At 32.9% G+C, this 20539-nt stretch overlaps 1 protein-coding gene across 1 annotated transcript; it reads right to left on the bottom strand.

Moving 5' to 3' along the window:
* Positions 1–524: 524 nt before the first annotated feature.
* On the bottom strand, positions 525–1625 carry LOC145098172 (uncharacterized). Its single transcript, XM_079035837.1, has one exon. The coding sequence runs from the start codon at positions 1623–1625 to the stop codon at positions 525–527; it is 1101 nt and encodes a 366-aa protein (XP_078891963.1).
* Positions 1626–20539: the final 18914 nt, after the last annotated feature.

Genomic DNA, 20539 nt, shown 5'->3' with positions numbered 1-20539 from the left:
GATGCTTGTTTTTGACAAAATTTAATCCTAGAAACATCAAAACTTCAAGTAGAGATTGTTTATTTACAATGCATTTATTTAACGTCTTTACCAAGACATAGCCCCGCTTCCGTCAACCTTCGTAAATCGGAGTTTCCAATGTTACGTTGTCGAATTCTCCCATGTCAATGCCTTCATAAAATTGTTTTAATTGGTGCCTATTCACTTTGAATATTTGATTTGTTTCCAAACACTTAATTTCAACCGCACCATGATCAAACACTTTTATAACAATAAAAGGTCCATGCCATTGAGATCGTAATTTTCCTGGGAATATCTTTAAGCATGAATGATAAAGAAGAACTTCTTGACCCAGAATAAAGTATGTTTAGGTTATGTGCTTGTCATGAAAGGCCTTTTTCTTCTCATTGCACCTTTTGAACCTTTTAATTATTGTTTTCTTGATCACTTCTATCATTGGAGGATATGTAGGTGGGTGGATTATTGAATGGGGCATTTTTGTTTGGAGAATGAGATAATGCAACTTAAGAGACATCCTTCTTTGTTGAATTGTTTACTTCCAAAGTCTTCACAATCTTTTCAAATTTAGAGTCTAATGTATACATTTTTAGTATTTTCTTCAAACTCTCACAATCAAGGTTCATGTTAAGTATTATCTCCAAAATATCCCCATGAGACAAATCAAACACTTTTTGGGTTATTGGCTCAATTACATCAACCTGATACAATGGAGAAATATTGCTAGGGTACCTCATTGCTTCAAAGATGTTGAAGTGAATTGTTTCTCCATAAAACTCCATAGTGATCTTTCCTTTATGGACATCAATGATTATGTGAGTAGTATTCATGAAAGGTCTTCCAAGGAGGATCATATATGATTTGGAAGGAGTCTTCTCTTCAAGGTCAATGACATAGAAGTCTGCGGGAAATACTAGTTGATTAACTTGTACTAACACATCCTCCAACACTCCTCTTAGAGACACACTTGACCTGTCCGCTAATTGATTGATTACTTCGGTTTCTTCCAAAGGTCCAACATCGAGAGATTGAAAAACTGAGTATAGCATCACATTGATCAAGACTCCAAGATCTAGCATGGCACTTTTAACATGCAAATCACCAATAGTGCAAGGGATAGCAAACATTCCCGGGTCCTTGCATTTGGGTGGTAACTTCTTTTGGATGACCGCGAACACATTAGCATTGACTTGAATCTTTTCATTCCTCTTATTGGTGCACATATCCTTAAGAAACTTGGAATAGCGCGGAATTTGCTTTATGGCATCCAATAGTGGAATGTTGATTTGGACCTTGCAGAAAGTTTCAAGAAACTCTTTCTCTTCCTCTTCTTTCTTTGAGGGAGCCAACCCGAAGGGAAAAGGTGATGGTATGACCAATGGCTTGATGGTCTTGTTGGAAGATTCGAGTTGATCAATGTTTAGCACAATCGGATCCTTTAGAGGAACTACAACTTTTAAAGGTTCAACAATAATAACTTCATCTTCTTCTTCTCTTGAAACTATTTTAGGGTTGTTTTCTCCAAGTGTTTTCCCACTTCTCAAGGTTATTGCACTTACATTGAGGTTCTTCTCAGTTTGAGAAGGAGGTTTACCCCTTTGTTCCATCTTGTTGAGAGCGGTGGCCAAGTCTCTAATTTGTTCTTGAATGTTGGAGAAAGTGTTCTTGATCTCTTGTTGAAATTGGGTTCGGCTTTGAGCAAGAGAAGTAACAAGTTCTTGAAGGCTCGTTTGATGGTTACCACTTGATTGGCCTTGTTGTGGAGGTTGTTGGTAATTTGGAGTAGGATGATATGTTTGGGGATATGGAGGTTTTTATGATGGGTATTGAGAAAATTGGGGTCTCATCATAACATGTGGTGGGTTTTTCTTTGGTGGGCATGGGTTGGTTGGGTTATTCCTCCAATTGTGGGTTGTAAGTGTTTTGAAACCCCATGGGTCTTGGTTGACTTTGATATCCTCCCATGGCATTAACATCCTTCGGTTCACTTCCAAGTGTGGGACATTTATCCGTATAATGCCCCGTCATGGTACAAATACCACATACCATTGCGAGTCCCAAAGTTCTTTTGATTTTGAGAAATGGTTCCAAAAAGTGATCTTATCTCTTGAGGTGTCTTGTTGAAGATGTCACCACCACTTGAATAATCACTCATCCATCGATCTTTTTCATTCATACTCTCATAAAATTGTTAAAGAAGTAATTGTTCGGGTATATTGTGTTGAGGACAACTTGTACACAAGTTGTTGAATCACTCCCAAAAATCATGAAAAGTCTCATTCTCCCTTTGACGAATCCCCAAAATTTCACTTCTTTGACTTGATATCCGGGAGGTGGGATAAAACTTGCTATTGAAGGCTTTGAGTAACTCTTCCCATGTGTGAATAGATCCTGGTGTTATGTTGAATAACCACTCTCTAGCTTTATCTTCCAAGGTGAATAGGAAGGTGGTTGGCTTGAAATCATCCAATGTCACATGTTCGGGAAACATGCTAACACATATCATACGAAAGGACTTAAAATGCCTTTGAGGGTCTTCTCTAGATAAACCTTGGAACTTGGTGAGTTGATGTATGAAACTTGAACTCAATTCAATCCCTCGACGGTTTTCTAGATAAACAATACCAAGAGGTGTGTGAGTAACATTTGTTTCCATCATTTATCTAAGTGTCAACTCTTGAGGGGGATTGGGTGGATTGGGGTTATTGGGATATTATTGCATGTAATTTGGAGGTTGTTGGTAAGGTGGGTATCTGTATTGTTGGTGATTGTATATTTGTGGTGGATAAGGTTGGTAGTTGGGATATTGGTTGTAGGGGGGTTGTTGTTGTGGGTACATTGGGTGTAGGTACATTAGAGGTTGTGGGTAATTAGGTTGATTTGGTTGATGAGCTTGTGGTTGTTGAACTTGAAAAACATTGTTTTGAGGTTGGTTGTTTTGATGGAAGTTTTGGTTTTGTGATTGTGGTTGTTGATAATTGGGTTGATTTGGTAGATGAGGGGGTTGATTCCAATGTGGCATATATATGAGAGGTTCTTGGTTTTGTTGTTGTCTTGGTTGTTGGTGTGGGGTATTGTCATCTTGATTGTTTAGGTTTGGTTTGGGATTGTGAGGTGGAGCATGATTCATGGCTATGTAGTTTTCAAACGGAATGTCTTCAAAGGAATGACAAACAATTAGAGAACTCGGCTTGGTGTCAATATTACTTGAAGTATGAACTTGGTCTTCTATGTTGATTAGTGGAGAAGAGGAAGGAGCTTGAACGAGTTGATGTTGCTTTGCTTGTTTGGCTAACTTTTTCAACTTTTTTGCTTCTTTTTCAATCTCTGGATTGTAGAGTAGTTTGTTGGTTCTTGTAGACCTAGGCATAAACAATCACATAACATTAACCAATTTCACCGGCAATGGCACCAATACTTGGTGGGATGTCAAGTCCACCATGTAAATTACACCCTTTGTTTGCAAATAAAACGTAATATAATGGCAAAAGGGGGTATCGATCCAAGGTAAATGGTTATATTAAATTAGCAATGCAATCCAATAGAAATAATTGGTTATACTAAAAGACTTGAATAACTAAAAAGCTTGCAATTAAGCAAGATGGTAAGATGCTCAAATATTGGAGATAATTGGTTAATCATTAGGATTCAATATGAAGCTTATCATTCATCCCAAATTTGTTATAGCAATCATGAAGCATGATATGCCAAGATTACTCATAGATAGTATGGAGGTTGGGGAAGCCCACAACATAACTTCTTAATCAAAATCAAGGATCCAATTAAAGCAATTGAACTCAAGAAGTTGATTAGCCTTAAGAATGATGGAATCCCTAATTGCTAGAGGATGTCAATGCTTACATATCCATAAAGGAGTTATGATTTATAAGCTAGAGATGATTTCTACCATCATAAAGCCCTTATTCTAAGTAAATTCAATGATTGAATGCTAAACCAAAGAAATAAACCAACAATTTCTCATTAAAGTACCAAGCTCATGATCAAAGTATTAAACAAGCATAAGAAATATGAACTAGAATCATAAACATAAGATAAATGACAATTAAGCATGAATCCTTCAAAAACCCACAAACATCCAAGGATTTTAGCCAAAGTTAACCAAAATAGAGAACTTAGCCACTCATGGCAATAAAATAACAATCAAAAAAGTGTTTTTTCATCAAGAATCTACCAATTACTTAGAAAGATGAAAAGAAATGAGTATTAAAATCCAAAAATCGCCTCTCTAGGTCTCTAATGGTTGAAAAGTGAAGTTTATCTGAAAGATCCAACCCCCAAGGTAAATGGTAAAAAGAATGAACAAAATGCCCAACAGTGTGCAGTTGTGTGGGTACCCGCGCAAGCGTTGCGCGACCGAGACTCCACCCTCGCAAGTGTTGCTGGAATGCTATTGGTCCATTCTTCTCCACTACCCACTCCATTACCCAAGATTCCCTTGGTCCTCTCCATGACTCACATGATTTGACTTTGGCCAATCACCTTCAAAATTTAAATATGGTTAGTCCATGCCCAAAATAAGAATCCATGACCCATCTTCAAAAGCCCACTTCATCTAAATCTTCAATTTTTTAACCCAAATCTCCATTGATGGACCCGTAAAGCCCAATAATGCATATAGAAGCCCACTAAGCCCAACTACAATCAAACCGCAACCGCAATGAGCACCAAAACCCTACAAAATATCTCTTGGAAAATAGAAAGTAGCTGGTACGATCCATGATAAAGAAAATAAAGCATATACAATGCAATACTAATAAAAAGAGCTAAAAATACTAAAGTAAACTAGTAAAAATAAGGAAATAAAATAAGTTATCAATATAATATATAAGGGTCTATTTTAAAACATTTTAAAATAGCAAGGGTTTGATCTTTTAATAAATTAAACTTTTAATTTAATTAAATTTAAACCAATTATGGATTTATTAATTATCCTTTAATTAATCAATTAATAAAATTACTAATAACATCCACAAAGATATTTATAATCAAATAAATTCATTATTATCTAATTTATAATTATCTCCTAACATTTAGGTCTTATTTAATTATCTTTGCTTACCAAAAATCGGATTATGGCAGATTTAATAAAAGAAAATTACCAAATAACAACCAAATAAATCACATTAGGCAAGTAAATCCGAAATCGGATCTCACGTCACAACACACCATGTTAGAAGATCAACACGACGTGTTGGATGCCAACACGTCGTGTTCTAAGAACACAACAACGTGTTTGAAGAACAAGATGACGATTATGTTTTCTCCTCTTTGTTCGAGTTCATATTAGTATCAATTCAATAGAAAACTAAACCTAGGCTACGATACCACTGATGGGTTTTGAGTATAACACATAGTCCTATGTGTGTATGCAACCCCAATTAAGATTTATGCTTTCTCTAATTGAACATACAATATGAACACCCATGTGTAAACCCTAAATCTTTATAATATAATTGAAATTCATATAATAAGGGTTATGAAACATAACTTTAAGATTGTTATTGTAAACAATCTTGAATCGTTGCTTGATTGACCTTTGGTAGCAAGGGGCACAAATTTCGCGCCTCTAATGGTTCACAAACAAACCCTAACAACCAAGGCAGAGGCGGAGCTTTATAAGGGTGAGGGGGGCTGACCCACCCCCCTTCGGTGATTTTTTGGTTAGAAGTAGCCCCTATACATTAATTTTATACATATTAGGCCCAAAAATATAAAATTTTGGCTGTGGCCCCCTATGCTCATCAATTTCTATACATATATATATATATATATATATATATATATATATATATATATATATATATATATATATATATATATATATCGCCCCCGCCCCCCGCAATTAAAATGTTGAACCTCCGCCCCTGAGCCAAGGAAAAGTATATATATATATATATATATATATATATATATATATATATATATATCGCCCCGCCCCCCGCAATTAAAATGTTGAACCTCCGCCCCTGAGCCAAGGAAAAGTATATATATATATATATATATATATATATATATATATATATATATATATATATATATATATATATATATATACTTTTCCTTGGCTCAGGGGCGGAGGTTCAACATTTTAATTGCGGGGGGTGGGGGCGATATATATATATATATATATATATATATATATATATATATATATATATATATCAATTTTATACATATTATGCCCAAAAATATAAAATTTTGGTTGTGGCCCCCCATGCTCATCGATTTCTATATATATATATATATATATATATATATATATATATATATATATATCGGATATAGATCTGGTAAGAAATTTTTTTTGGTAGGAAGGTAAGAAACTTTTTTTCGGCGTATTTTTTTGGCGAACAAAACAAATGAATCACTATATGAATCAGTGATAACATGATTCACCAAAAAAAATCCCGAAAAAAACATTTCGATGATTCATTTTTACGATGATTTTGTTGATCTTCACTGAAATTATCATAAAAGTGAATTTTTTTCTTGATTTACCTAAAAATTAATCATGAAGGTGTTCTTTCCGAAATTTTTTTATTCTGAATCATCTTACTTTTGAATCATCTAATGATTCATTTCATTTGTTTTGCTATGAAAATATGTATATAAAAAATTCTTACCTTTCTACCAAAAGTTGTTTTCTTATTTGATCTTGACTATATATATATATATATATATATATATATATATATATATATATATATATATATATAGAGAGAGAGAGAGAGAGAGAGAGAGAGAAAGAGAGAGAGCTAGGTTCAAATGTTTTTAGCAACTATTGTGTGCCTAAATGCACCAATCAGAAAATTGCAAATAATTAAATAATTAATTAAATAGAAAAGGGTATTTTCGGTTTTATGCATTAGCAATTAATGGGATCATTTAAATGAATCCCTACAATTAAGGGAACAAAAAAAACCTAATATATTTCTTTTACAAACGTGTACATCAATTTTTTCCCTTTATTATCTCTTCTCCCTCTCTTTCTTTAATCATACCTTTGCATCTTCATAACCCTAACCAAATTGCCGACCATCCCATTGCTTCCGTTCATACACATTTTTCCATCGATTTTTGTGGTTTCCCCGTATCACCTCTCATTTTTTCACGATTGTTCCTTTTGGGCAGGTTCGATTTGCCTTTGATTTACCTGTCGATCTTCACCTTTCTCTATCCCTCTCGCCCCACGTCGCTGATTTCGACCGGAGACGGAAAAGAGAAGCAACAACAACGAAGATGCCTCCTTCAAGCAGTAGGTAATTAGAGGGTGTCCACTCAGTCAACGGTTGTGTCTATCCTCTCTCTGATTCCTGCAATACTAGATGATTTGAAGGTGATGTAGATTTAATGGTCACCACATCACCGTTTGTGGATGCTAGATCGATTAGAAGAGAGGCAAAGACCAGCCCACCAAGGTACGCTGTGATTTTCTAGAAATATGTTTTGTTATTGATTTGGAATATGAATTTGTAGGATACAAAATTGCTGCAAGCATTTATTTGTATAAATGTGTGTTTGTATTATATGAAATCTTTGACTAATGAGTAACAACTGATAGAATCGGTGATGATACAGTGTGTGCCTAAAAGGTGTTCGATGAAATGTCGATTAGAATAAATAACAATTGTTTGATGTTTACTACATTCTATCAGAATTTACAGTTGTTATTCTTTTAGAATGCTCCAAATTTGTTAATATTTGAAAGTTGATTGTCTTTTATTTTTTTTATTTTTTTTGTGGATTTAGGGTTTGAAGAGACTGAATTCGACAGAATTCTATTTCAATCTCTTCTTATTTGTCAAGATAGGAAAAGTAAAAAACATTGCAAGATAGGAAAAATGAAATACATTCTGTTAGAATCTGGTCATGTGGTATGTATTCTGTCAAAACTCTTGGAATGTCTATTATCTGGCAAAATTCGATTTCAATCTCCTTATTTGTTAAGATAGGAAAAGTAAAAACAATTGCAAGATAGGAAAAATGAAATACATTCTATTAGAATATGCTATCATTCTATAATATATATTTTTTATAAAATAAGTAATGCTTGTATTCTGTCAGAATTTATTTGTAGAAATACATTCTGTTAGAATGTCTTTTGAGAATGTTTGTTAACAACAAGTACATTAGCTTCATTGGAAATATTAATGAATAATGCATTTTATTCTTTCAGAATGGCTTTGAAGAAGGAATTCAATATTGATCATACAAGAGAAAGATTTGGAATCGAGGTCAACAACAAATATATTTTGCGAAGAATTACATTCTTACGATAATATATCACATTTTCATCATAGTTTTGAATCAAGTGCATTATTTGGACCTTTGATGAAGAGCATGTGTATTTGCTTAGTAATTGTATATTTAAGAATGTTATTTCTTAATATTTTTATTCATTTTTAATGATATTATGTTAGAATATGTATAACTATATTAAATTGTATAAGACTATTAGTTTGTAAGAATATGTATGATTTTGTATTCACGTTTGAATGTATATGAAGAATATATGTTGAATTATTAAATCAGGTTAATTATCAAAAGTATATGCATTGGAAATATATTCCACAAGAATAAAATCGAAAATATCTTTACTAATTAATGTTTGACATTCTGACATAATAAAATCAGATTTAAATTTGGATTATTTTAAAATATTCAGATTTTAAAAAATAAAGGAATTCATTATCCCTAAAAATCCGAAAATTTCCTTTTTTAATATAGGTTGATTGACTAAAATGCCCTTATGCTGGAATTTGTGTGATTATATGGTACATGTTACCCTATTGTGATATCATAGACCATCAGATTATGATCTTTGATTCTTTTCCATCCGGTGGTCCAGATTTGTGCATTCTGGCACACAATAGTTAGTAAAAACAAAATAACCTAACCCTACATATATATATATATATATATATATATATATATATATATATATATAGAGAGAGAGAGAGAGAGGCAGAGAGAGAGAGAGGGACGGAGCTAAGATTTCGTCCAAGGCATTTAGAAAGAATGCATAGACGAAATTTAACCCTAAGGAGGGTTTTATATAGGTGTTATGAAGGTATTGGATAAGACAGGTATCTCCAAGATTACCCTAATCCATTAACTTCCTCCCTAAGGCATCCAAGGCACCCTTAGAGTCCAAGGAAACCCTAGATACAATCTAGATTCCGTTCCCCACTCTTTAGGGAGGTTCTAGAATTGCCTAATGCTCAACTATTGAACATTGTCTCCTTAAGTCCCTTCACATTTAATTAATTCCTTTAACCATAAAATTAATTCCAAATTAATTTCTAATTAAATGTTAATTAAACAATATGATTTCTAATTAATATATTATTTCCATAATACATTAATGAATCATTTATTTTGATTTCTAGTTAATTTATTAACCAAGTAATAAATCATTATTTTCTCTCTAAATGTCATCCTATTCGATTGCCAGATTTGAAGGCAACCCAAAAGGACTGTACTACTATCAATTCAAGTATATATTAGTTATAGTTATGGACCTAAACACATAATCCAACAATATTACACAAAGTGAGCCTCCCGTTATATGCCGGTTTTTAGCTTTCTAGTTCAAAAGTCTTTTCGTAATTACTTTTATTATTTGAAATACATTTAAAATATAGAAATTAACTAATTGTGTATTTGAAGAAAATAACCAAAAAAGTTGTTTATAACAAAAACAATCACTTGGTTCGGAATGATCATTCTGAACCATGAAAAAAAACATTTTTTCAGACAAAAAAATGTATATCACACTGATATCCTGAAATTTTGGACCAAATTTTCGGATTCCAGATTGAAATTTTAGATTTCGAAAAAATAAACTCTGTAATTTCAAAAACAAGTACGAAACTCCGATGAACAATTACAGAATTCCGAGAAATCTTTTTTTTTTTTTGTTTTTTAGTGAAATCTAAAAATAAGTTAAACAAATATAGTAATATGAACTAGTTACAATATTAGTGAATAAAATCAGACATTTTGTTGAAAAACGATAATATTAAACACTTAGAAATGAACGTTTTGAGACATAAGTAGAGATATTTGTTTCAAAAAACAATGAGAAGAAATCAAAAAATAACTACGAAATTTGAAGAACAAATCTGAAATGGAGCATTCTGGAGTAAATGTTCATTTAGACACCTTCAAATAGACATTTTAGATAAAAGTAGAGAGATTTCTTTGAAAAAAAAAGAAAAAAAAAACTCTGCAATATATATAATATTCTGAAATAAGGACATTTAGAAGAAAATTATTATTTTTCAAAAACTAGAAAAATGATTATTTTTTGAAGAGTATATTAGACGAATGGTCCCTATGGTTTTGGGTAATTTATGCCCTTGGTCCCTAACTTATTTTTTTAACTCGGGAGGTCCCTACTATTTGTTTTTGTTACGCTCATGATCCCTAATGTTTGTTTTTGTTACGCGCTTGATCCCTGTCTTACCTAAAAATATTATTTTTTAAATAGATAATAATGATGGGGTAGGTAAGGTAAGGCGAGGGGTGGGGTTAGGGGTGTGTTTATTTAATAAATTAAAAAATTAAGGACAAAATAGTCTTTTTAGGTAACACAGAGATCAAGCGCGTAACACAAACAAACTATAGGGACCTTCCGAGTTAAAAAATAAGTTAGGGACCAAAAACGCAAATTACCCTAAACCATAAGGATAATCATGTAATTTGCTCTTTTTTGAAAAGTTGATTTATATTTGTTAGAATATTTAATCTCTTTAAAATATAAAATGAAATATGGTTATATACAATTTATTTAATGATTTGTTTATATATATATATATATATATATATATATATATATATATATATATATATATATATATCGGTTAAGGGCCTGTTTATTATTGTTTGATTGGGACCGAGTCAGCGATTTGGGTTGACTCAGTCAGACGAAATGCGTTTAGTAAATAGCTTTCTCAATTAGAAACATCTGGCTCATAAGATTCTCGGTCAAACCTTGAGACGTTGCTGACTCAAAATATCTAGCTCATAATAGTATTTGTAACAGGTCAAGTACAGTTTCTGATGGTGAAGTTGTAGCTTTTCTTTTACTTGTGTTTTATTGGTTAAGGTCAAATCAGCGTAGACTAATCAAAATTCATAGAATTAGAGATAATGATTCAAACGAGTATGCGTATAAGCAAGATTTGATGTACGGAGACCCTACACAATGTTACGATATGATGTGTCTTACACAAGTGGCATTTGCTTTATTATGCAACCATTTTACCCAAAAAAAATCGTTGAAAGCTAGTAGGACAATAAGCATTGAAGAGAAGATGACTATTTCTTACATGTTATAGGACATAATGAATGTTTTCGCGCGGTTAAAGGAAGATTTCATCACTCCAGACAAACGATTCATCAATGTTTTCACGAGGTCCTAAAGGAAATGATGTGTTTTGAAAAAGAAATTATAGTACCAATAACTCCTAATCCAACAAGACATAACTCAAAACGACATAAACGGTTAAAAAATATTTTTTCCGGAGCAATAGGTGTATTAGATGGAACTCTTGTACATGAGATTGTATCCGTTGATGGCATCTTTCTTGTTATTCTCATTTATGTTGATGATGCAATCATTGTGGGTAACAATGCAAACAAGATTTAAGAAACAAAGAAGTGTATGCATACTAAATTCAACATCAAGGATCTAGGAGTTCTAAAGTATTTCCTTAGTATCAAGGTGGCAAAGACATTTGATGGTCTCGTTCTTAGTTAGAGAAAATTCACTCTCACCATTTTGAAAGACAGTGGTATGATGGGAGCACGACCTAGTTCATTTCCAATAGAGTAGAACCTTAAAATTGATCAAGATGAAAGTCAACCAAAGGTCGAGTACTTCGTTATCTCAAGGCTACCCACGTCAAGGATTTCTATTACCTAGGTTGGGTGGAACTCGTCTTTTAGTTTACTCCAACTCAGATTTTTGTGGATGTTCCATGACAAGACACTCTCGGACAGGTTTTCTCCTCCTTTGGGGGGGGGGGGGGGGGGGGGGCGGCGGCTCCGGTTTCATTTAAGACAAAAAAAAATAAAAAAAAACAATTTGTTATTTCTCGATCATCCGTTGGAATTGAATATAAAGTCATGGCCACTATTATAAACGGAATTATTTAGATATGTTGGTTGTTAAAAGGAGTTAGACGTTGAACAACATGGTTCTACAACTCTTTTTTTGTGACAATCAAGTTGTCGGTCACATTGCTAATAACCTTGTCTTCCATGAACGCACTAAACATGTGGAGATGGATTGTTATTTTGTTCATGAGAAAGTCGAATCAAAAGAAATTCAGCATTTGCACATTGATACCAAGTTGCAGCTTGCTGACTTGTTCACGAAAGGATTAGGTACTCAATATCTTGGTTTTCTTTTGGATAAGCTGGATATTTGTGACCTTCATGCTCCAACTTGAAGGAGAATATTGAAATTGATTTGAATATATTCCGTTGGTTATTATCTCCTATTTCCTAGTTAGATTTTTTTTATTCTTTTATTGCATTGTATATAAAAGGATTTGAGATCTTTGAATAAAATTACAACGTATCAAATTTATGAACTTTTATATTTTTAAATTTATATATTTGAAAAAAGTGTATCATTATTATTATACTACTGAATTTGTTTTTATTTAATCGATTTAAACAAAGTACATTGGTATTTTCAATTAAAAGTAATCATTGGACTTGTTATCACCGATCACAAAGATCATTTTAAATTGAAAAAAAAAATTAAGTTGAGTGGCTTTTTACACTTTAAACAAAGTTTAGTAAATAAATATCCACAAATTTAATACCTTAGGGTCTATTCAACCTTAAGTATAAATATGACTTTGACATTTTTTAATCAATTATATGATTCAGATTTGGTAAAATTTTGGTTGGCACATGCACTTCATGAGCACTAGTAAATTCAAGAGCATATTCATGGTGATCTATTTTCATGATGTCTCGTCCAGTAACAAATTAAGTAAGTTGAATTTTTCTAAAGATCAGTGTTTGGTTCTTAATGGCCCATCATTATTGAAGGTATATACCTTTCAAGTTGACTTTTAGATTTAACCTAATTGATGAGACTTTATTGCGCTTTTTTAGTGACATAAACTTCAAAGACAGGAGACATTTGGTCCGTTTAAAACCGGAGAAAATGGTGATATATTTGTCATTAGTTATGAGACATGTATATTATATGGGGTTTATTAAAAAAAATACAACTTTAAATATTTAAGAAATTTGAACATATAAGGAAATAAAAAATATTAGATTATTAAAATTAAAGTGTTTATTTTTTATATTTAAAAAATTAAATAAATATACAAAAGAATTAGTAGAGTTTCAGTTTCGGAATTTTAAAATTAAAAAAAGAAAAGTTGTATTAATGAAATTTATAATTACATTTATTAAAATTATTATATTTCAATAGTATATGGAATTTAATAAAAAAAAACTTAAAATAAAATAACATACGGAAAAAATTTAATTTAAAATAACCAGGAAATGACTTGTAACAAAATTAATAAAAATGTGAAATGTGACATTTTTTATTTATTAGGCCGGAGGAATTGATAGCAATCTTAACACGTTGCCACATAGGATTTTTTTTTAGTTTTTTATATCACGCAAGCTTAACATGTCTAACACAAAAAAGGTAGAGAGTTGTAGTGTGTCAATTTAATAGGTTTGATTTTAAGAGAAAAAAATTAAGAAAAATGGATAAATACCGACAGACTCCACTTTCTCTCTCCTCTCTCTTCTCGCTACCACCTTAGCATGATAGAATTAATAAAGATTAAGAGAAGTTTATACTTGAATGATGCGTTGGATTATATTGATGATAGATTATGTTGAATAATTGGATGATTATGTGAATAGTTTTGGATAGGGTCCTGCTATTCAGAAATAGACAAACTATTTCAACAGAGGAAGAACTTTGAGATTCAACTCAAGTCTTAAACACTCAAATATCTCTTGTTTTTTTCTTATGGGCAAAGGCCTTATTTATATACTCGAAAGAGCCGGTTACAATTATTGTTGCAATCGTATGATTGCAATATGACAAACATATATTTACATTTTAGACCCCTAGACTATGGAGGGTCTTACACTTTATGTTACATCCTAACGACACTACTTTATGTCATATTCTACCGGCAAATACAAACAATAATTATACAACGACAAATAACAAATAATAATTTCTTTCACGACGAAAGGACAAATGTCTTCAATAATGTATTCAATAATAATGGCTTTATACGTCATTGCTTGCGTCATTCCAATGGATAAATACCGACAGAATCCACTTTCTCTCTCCTCTCTCTTCTCACTACCACCTTAACGATTCCTTCTTGACGAGTTGTTTATCACAAGGTAAGGGGTGGTGTGCTGGACTCTTAGCCCCCTCCCCCCCCCCCCCCCCCCGCCCCCTCCCCTTAATGAGCTCCACTCCCTGGAGCGTTAAGCTGGAGGAATGGTAACACTTTTATCAACTTGTCACATCATATTTTTGACCGTTATAGTATTTTTTATTTATTTATTTTTTTTTTTTGCATTTCACCTCGATAGCATTTTTTTCTTAACATTTCATAGGGAGTAATAGCACCCTTAACACTTTTTGATTTCTTTTTCAATTTTAAATAAATTATATGGTTTACTTTTTTAAATTTAAATAAATTATCTTTATTATTATGATTTCTTTTTAAAATGTAATAATTTTTTATTAGGCAAAACTAGACAAATGGTTCCTATGGTTAGCTTACAATTGTCACTTTGGTCCAAAAAAGTTTAGACTAGAACCACAGGTCCAAACTTTTCATTTTGTTACGGCTTTGGTCCAAATTACTTTGAAATTTTTTATAATGATGATTTTGCCCTTATTTTTCATTTATTAGTTTTATTTATTTATTTAAATAATTTTATATGCTTAAAAGAAAAACAAATTACCTCTCTCTCTGTGTGTGTGTGTGTGTGTGTATGTGTGTGTACCTAGAACTGAAATAAAAAAACCCATATATATTTTCGTTATACACCTGCAACTAAAAAATAAACAAAAACCTCACATATATTTCCCTATGTTCCATCTATTTCCTTGTTTTCTCTCACATTTTTTGAAGCTTTCTCTCTCTCTCTCTCTCTCTCTCTCTCTCTCTCTCTCTCTCTTTCTACTTTCTCTCACTAAGAGTATGATTTTTTGAATTTTTGGTTGAAATAAACGAAACTCATATTTCTTGAAGTGGAATCTGATTTGAAGAAGGTACCCTAGCTTTCGTGAAGCTTGAGGTCGTCGGAGCCACAAAACACCTTCGGATCATCGCCGAAAATCACCACCATTCTCCAATTAAGCAAAATGAATTTTAGAAGTGAAGGAAAAAAAACCCACCTTCCTCTACCTTCGATTTCCACCATGCTTTCCTCAAACAAAACCTTCTTCATCATCAATTCCCAAATCTATAGCGCCCTTAATCTCAGTTTTTTGACGAATCTCTACTTCCTCATAAATCAATCTCTCATTAGGGTTTCTCAGGCCACCAATACTAGAACATGATGAATTTGGAGGTTGAATACGATGTTTGAAAAGTACCTTCGTCCACTGAAGAATTGCTCTGATGAGCATCAAGGGTTTTTATACGTCGCCAATCTCTTTCTCGAACATATCTGACAACGACACAACCGAAGAAGATGAATAGTGGCGGTGACGTTCCAGATTGACAACAACATTCTAGATCGTTTTCTGAAAATCGAAGACAACGATGACGATCTAGATCTGAAGAGGGGGAGCGTTTACAGATCATTGAAAAATCGAGGGTTCGTTTGTCTTCGACAAAAATTGATGCTTTTTGGTGGTGGCATTGATCTTTTCCGATGGGGGTGGCGGCGTTTATCTTTTTTGGCGGTGGTTTTCATACTTTCTGGTGGTTATGTTACCTGTGAGAGAGATGAGGGATGAGAGAGAGAGAGAGAAAATAAGGGTCGGGGAAGGGAGTGAGGGTGGGTCCTGGTTTCTATTTGTTTTTTTTCATAAATTAAATAAGTTCTAAAGTAAAAAAAATTGTAAAAATAAAATACAAAAGCTAAAATTGTCAATATCGTCCAGAGGAAATTGGACCAAACTCGCAATAGAAAGAAAAGTTTGGACTTGTGGTGTTAGTCCAAACTTTTTGGACAAAAGTGACAATTTTGAGCTAACCACAATGATCATTTGTGCAGTTTTGTCTGTTTATTATGATTTTCTTTTTCAAATTTAAATAAATTTTGTTTTTTTAATTTATGATTTTTTTCAAATATACATAAATTGTATTTTTTTTAAACACAAACACTTAACATTAAATAAAAAAAATGTTATAATAAATTAAAACATAAATTACGATTATTAAACACGATTTACTTCCTAAAAACTTGACTTAATATCTAAAAACATGAATTAATATCTAAAACAGGACTTAATACATAAAACATGAGTTACCAGTCGACTTAAAGCATAAATTAAAACAACATTTAAGACATAAAAATACTACTACTTATCCTAGTTGTACAGTTTAGCAATCTCCGCCTTTGCATTGTTGAAAATCCGACGATTTTCCTTGGATAAGTTCTTCCAATTTTTAAGCAAAAACCTTAGGGCAGGATTCCTTTCTTTTTTCCCTTCCCAATACCAAATAACTATCAAGCTTATTGTCCAAGCCTTGGGTGTAGGTCCTAATTTCCTCCACTTCACTCGATGAATTTTTACCACCTTTTAGCGTTCTGTTAATTGTGTCTCGTCTCATAGGATGAGTTGGAACTTCATATGAATCTTCATTGTTGAGGTCAATCCCCTCAATATTCGTACCAAAAGATTAGTAGATTGAATGTTAGTTGACTGGAAGTTTTACTTCATTTTGACATACCAACAAAATCATCATTACTTTTTAGAGCAAGCTATTTTCGTTTGCCCTTCAAAACTCCCCAAAATGCTTAATTTAAAAAATCTTTTCCGACTTTTTCCTTATAAAAGTGACGACATTTTGATACGACATCCACCTCATTTGAAATTTTGAATTTTAAGGGTAAAAAACAATTTTTTTTAAAGGGAGGGATTTTTTTTAAGTAATGGTCAAATGTACTGGTCAAAGTCCAAGATTCCAAGCCAATCATGTGCATGTCTAGCCTCTCTCTCCTCTTGTTGAATGCCTAGTGAATCATCGATAGTGCTAGGGGGAGGTGTTGAAGAGTGTTTAAATCGAGTTAAGAAAACGAAATCAATTATTGAAAGTAATAAGAACACGATCGTAAATAATATTTGTTTGCCTCATTAATTTTTTGTATGAGTACAAAAGTTCTAGAGAGAGAATAAGAACAAACATGCTAAAAACCCCTCTCTACTTCTATACTAACTCTATTTGTAGAGTGATATACACGCTCAAAAAGTATGCAAGGACTAGACATTCTACTTCGACATCAACAAGTTCCTTGCAAAATGCATACACTTCGAATTACTAGACTTCGCACCTAAAACAGATCTAAAGGACATTTGAAACTAAACATTTCGCACCCTAAAATCTCCCCCTTAGTGAGAAGTGTCAAAATTATTTCATTAGCTTCATGGTCTGGAGAAGTACTTTGCGAATCTCCATATACCAAAGTATAGTCTTTCGAATTTCAGCCTTGTCAACTGCATCATTCTTTTGGCAGTTATTGATTCGAACAAGAAGCCTTGTGTATTGGGTATTCGTGTACCTCTCAACATCGCATATTTGGGACATAAACATTGTCATCCTCTGATTCTTGTTCTTGCCACGAAACACCACTCCCAAAGGCTGATGAATGATTTCCCCATATTCATATTTATCAATGTTGATCTTCCCTATTAGTAAGGATTAGGGAACTTTCGAACTCTTGTTGATGGCCATTGCTAGCTCAATATTAGTGATTGCGATGCAATCATAATAACTATCAATGAACACATTGATATGAGCAAAGCCAATGAGAAAATCATCCTTGTTGTTATCTGGCAGTTTTGTTACATTCATATTGGTTAAAAATGATCTCATTGTAACCAATTCGTTTAAGTTCATCAATGGGAAGTCAGCAATTGAAAAATCACAGACTACATTATTCGCTCTTACAATAACATATAGAAAATTTTGTAGTATGCCTTCGAACAAGTTTTCAAGAGTGATCGGCATCACTTTAATGATCTTCACATACGACCAAACCTCTTCTTCACTTTTCCCTAAGACCGCATGAAATTTCATCTTCAATCTTTTGTATTCTTCTTTGTCTTTGAAGCGATCAACCAACTTGTCTGAGAAGATATGTACGTCATATGATTTATTGGGAAATCAAGTTCATTAAACTCAGAGTTCTCAACATCATAACTCTTCTTTGGAACCTTGCAAAAATACTCAAACTTCCTTATTGAAACAATTTGCTCAATAGTTTCGTAACACCAATGCTTGTTGGGATCACCCTTATTCAAGCCTGGTGGATCATTCTGTCTTTGCCTCAAAATACTATTGATTTGCCTTTGTATTTCGATCTCCAACTCTAATTGCTTCTTATTTTCTTCTTCTGAAGGAGTTACTGTTGGGTTTAATTTGAGCACTATAACACTCCTATGGTGCACATGCAACCCTAAATGCTTTGGATCTATGTTTTCTCTAATTATACATGCATTTTGTTTTTCCAAAGCATTATCCCTAGCTAGCATACAATTGAAACTATATAATATAAAACTTAGGTTGTATGATTACCTCTTAAGTATGGTAGAGTTCTTTACCTTTGAAATCTTGAGCACCTCAAGTGTGATGCCTCTATTGGTTCACAAACACCAATATGCAAGAAGAGGATCTAAGAGATTAAGATACTTAACTCCAAGGAGTGTGTCAACCGATTTTGGTTCATGGGGGGTTTTATTTATAATGTGGCAAATGCTAGGGACACTTTGTAAACCCTAATGCTCCATGACATTTCACATTCTCATGCTCCATGGGTTTTAACCTCCATGGACTATCCATGGATTCTCTTATTGGTTTAGCCCAACTATAGTCCTGGATCACTAGCCCACATTACAAGAATCATTGATTTACATAATCAATCCCCATTTATTTAATTAGTCTCTTTTGATCAAAAATTAATTCCAAATTAATTCTTAATCAATACTAATTAAATAATATTAATATATTATACTTGTAATATATTAATAAATCACAAATATCCTTATTCTGAAAAATCCATCCTATCAAATTGAACTTGTGAAGACAACCCAAAAAGGACCATGTTATAATCGGGTCAAGTACATCCCAATTATAGTTATGGGCTTAGACATCAAATCCAACAGTCTCCCAGTTGGATAAGTCTAGTAACTATAACTGCCAATGTAACTCTAGGATCCGACTTGGCAATCGTAAGCTTTCAAAAGCCTCTGTCATCTCTGACCCAGTCAGTGACACATCCTTTAGATAAGGGATCATATAATCCTCTGTTCTCCAGATATTAGTTGGACAAATACATAGAGCTATGTCATACTTATTGTCCAACAGTTTGTTTTCCCGATTTATGATTCGTCTGTGAAAGACCCTGTCTAATGGTTTGGTCTAGGTATACTGATTAGTGGTAGTGATTGTGTAGAAATTCAATTTTGTCTAGTTTACGGTTGGTATGTGTTTACGGCCGTAAACTCCTTGCGGTTGTAAGTCTTGGCTATAAATAGGGCGTTGTGTCAGACTTTAAAGGTTGTTGATGCCTTCGTGTTTTCTCCAAGTTGTATCTGACGTTTTATTGCTTTAAGGCGTATGCAAGCTTGGTTCGTTTTGTTATATTGCTTATTGTTTCATCTTTGCTTCTGTTATTCGTCTTTGATCATTGGTAGATCTATTTTTCGGGCTTTACAGTCTGACATAAAACATAACTGAACATGTCAATTTAGTTCTGACTAGGTCCGACACATAGTCAAAATAAAATCATCAAGGGCCCTAAGATATCGCTTTTAATCCTCTTAGGATAAAAGGGAACAGATAAACTTCGACATTATATGCTTGTACTAACTACTCATTAAATCATGCACAACGATACGTTTTATAACATCAAGTTACTGGTGCGTTTTCGTATCATCAATGCACAACTAATTCATAGTCAACAACTCATATATCTAGGTTTGAAGACTTATATGATATTATCGTCTCATGATCACTCGTGATAAACTCCATGAAGTGATTCAAGTGAGTGCAGGTTGATCCAATACTCAAATCTTATTTCAAGAGCATTCATGAATGGTGTAGCAAACTTTGATATGCCTAACGCCTTAGAGATCTACAAGCCAAGTCATGACAGTCTTCTTTCATACCTACTTCCAATGTATGATCAACTGTGGATGGTTTGAATAATCTTATTATTCGGGAAGTCAAAACATGCAAAATAAAACACAAGAATAATACTAATCCTATATGGCCCCAAAACTTGTGAGAGTAAATAAAACAAC

Source organism: Lactuca serriola, chromosome 4, assembly GCF_051521515.1.
Source record: "Lactuca serriola cultivar US96UC23 chromosome 4, Lser_US96UC23_V15, whole genome shotgun sequence".
NCBI lineage: Eukaryota > Viridiplantae > Streptophyta > Magnoliopsida > Asterales > Asteraceae > Lactuca > Lactuca serriola.
Note: the sequence above shows the minus strand (reverse complement) of the source record. Positions and strands in the feature narration are given on the sequence as shown.

Excerpts from the sequence above, each read along its gene's own strand:
- LOC145098172 (XM_079035837.1), bottom strand. The coding sequence starts at position 1,625 with ATGGAACAAAGGGGTAAACCTCCTTCTCAAACTGAGAAGAACCTCAAT.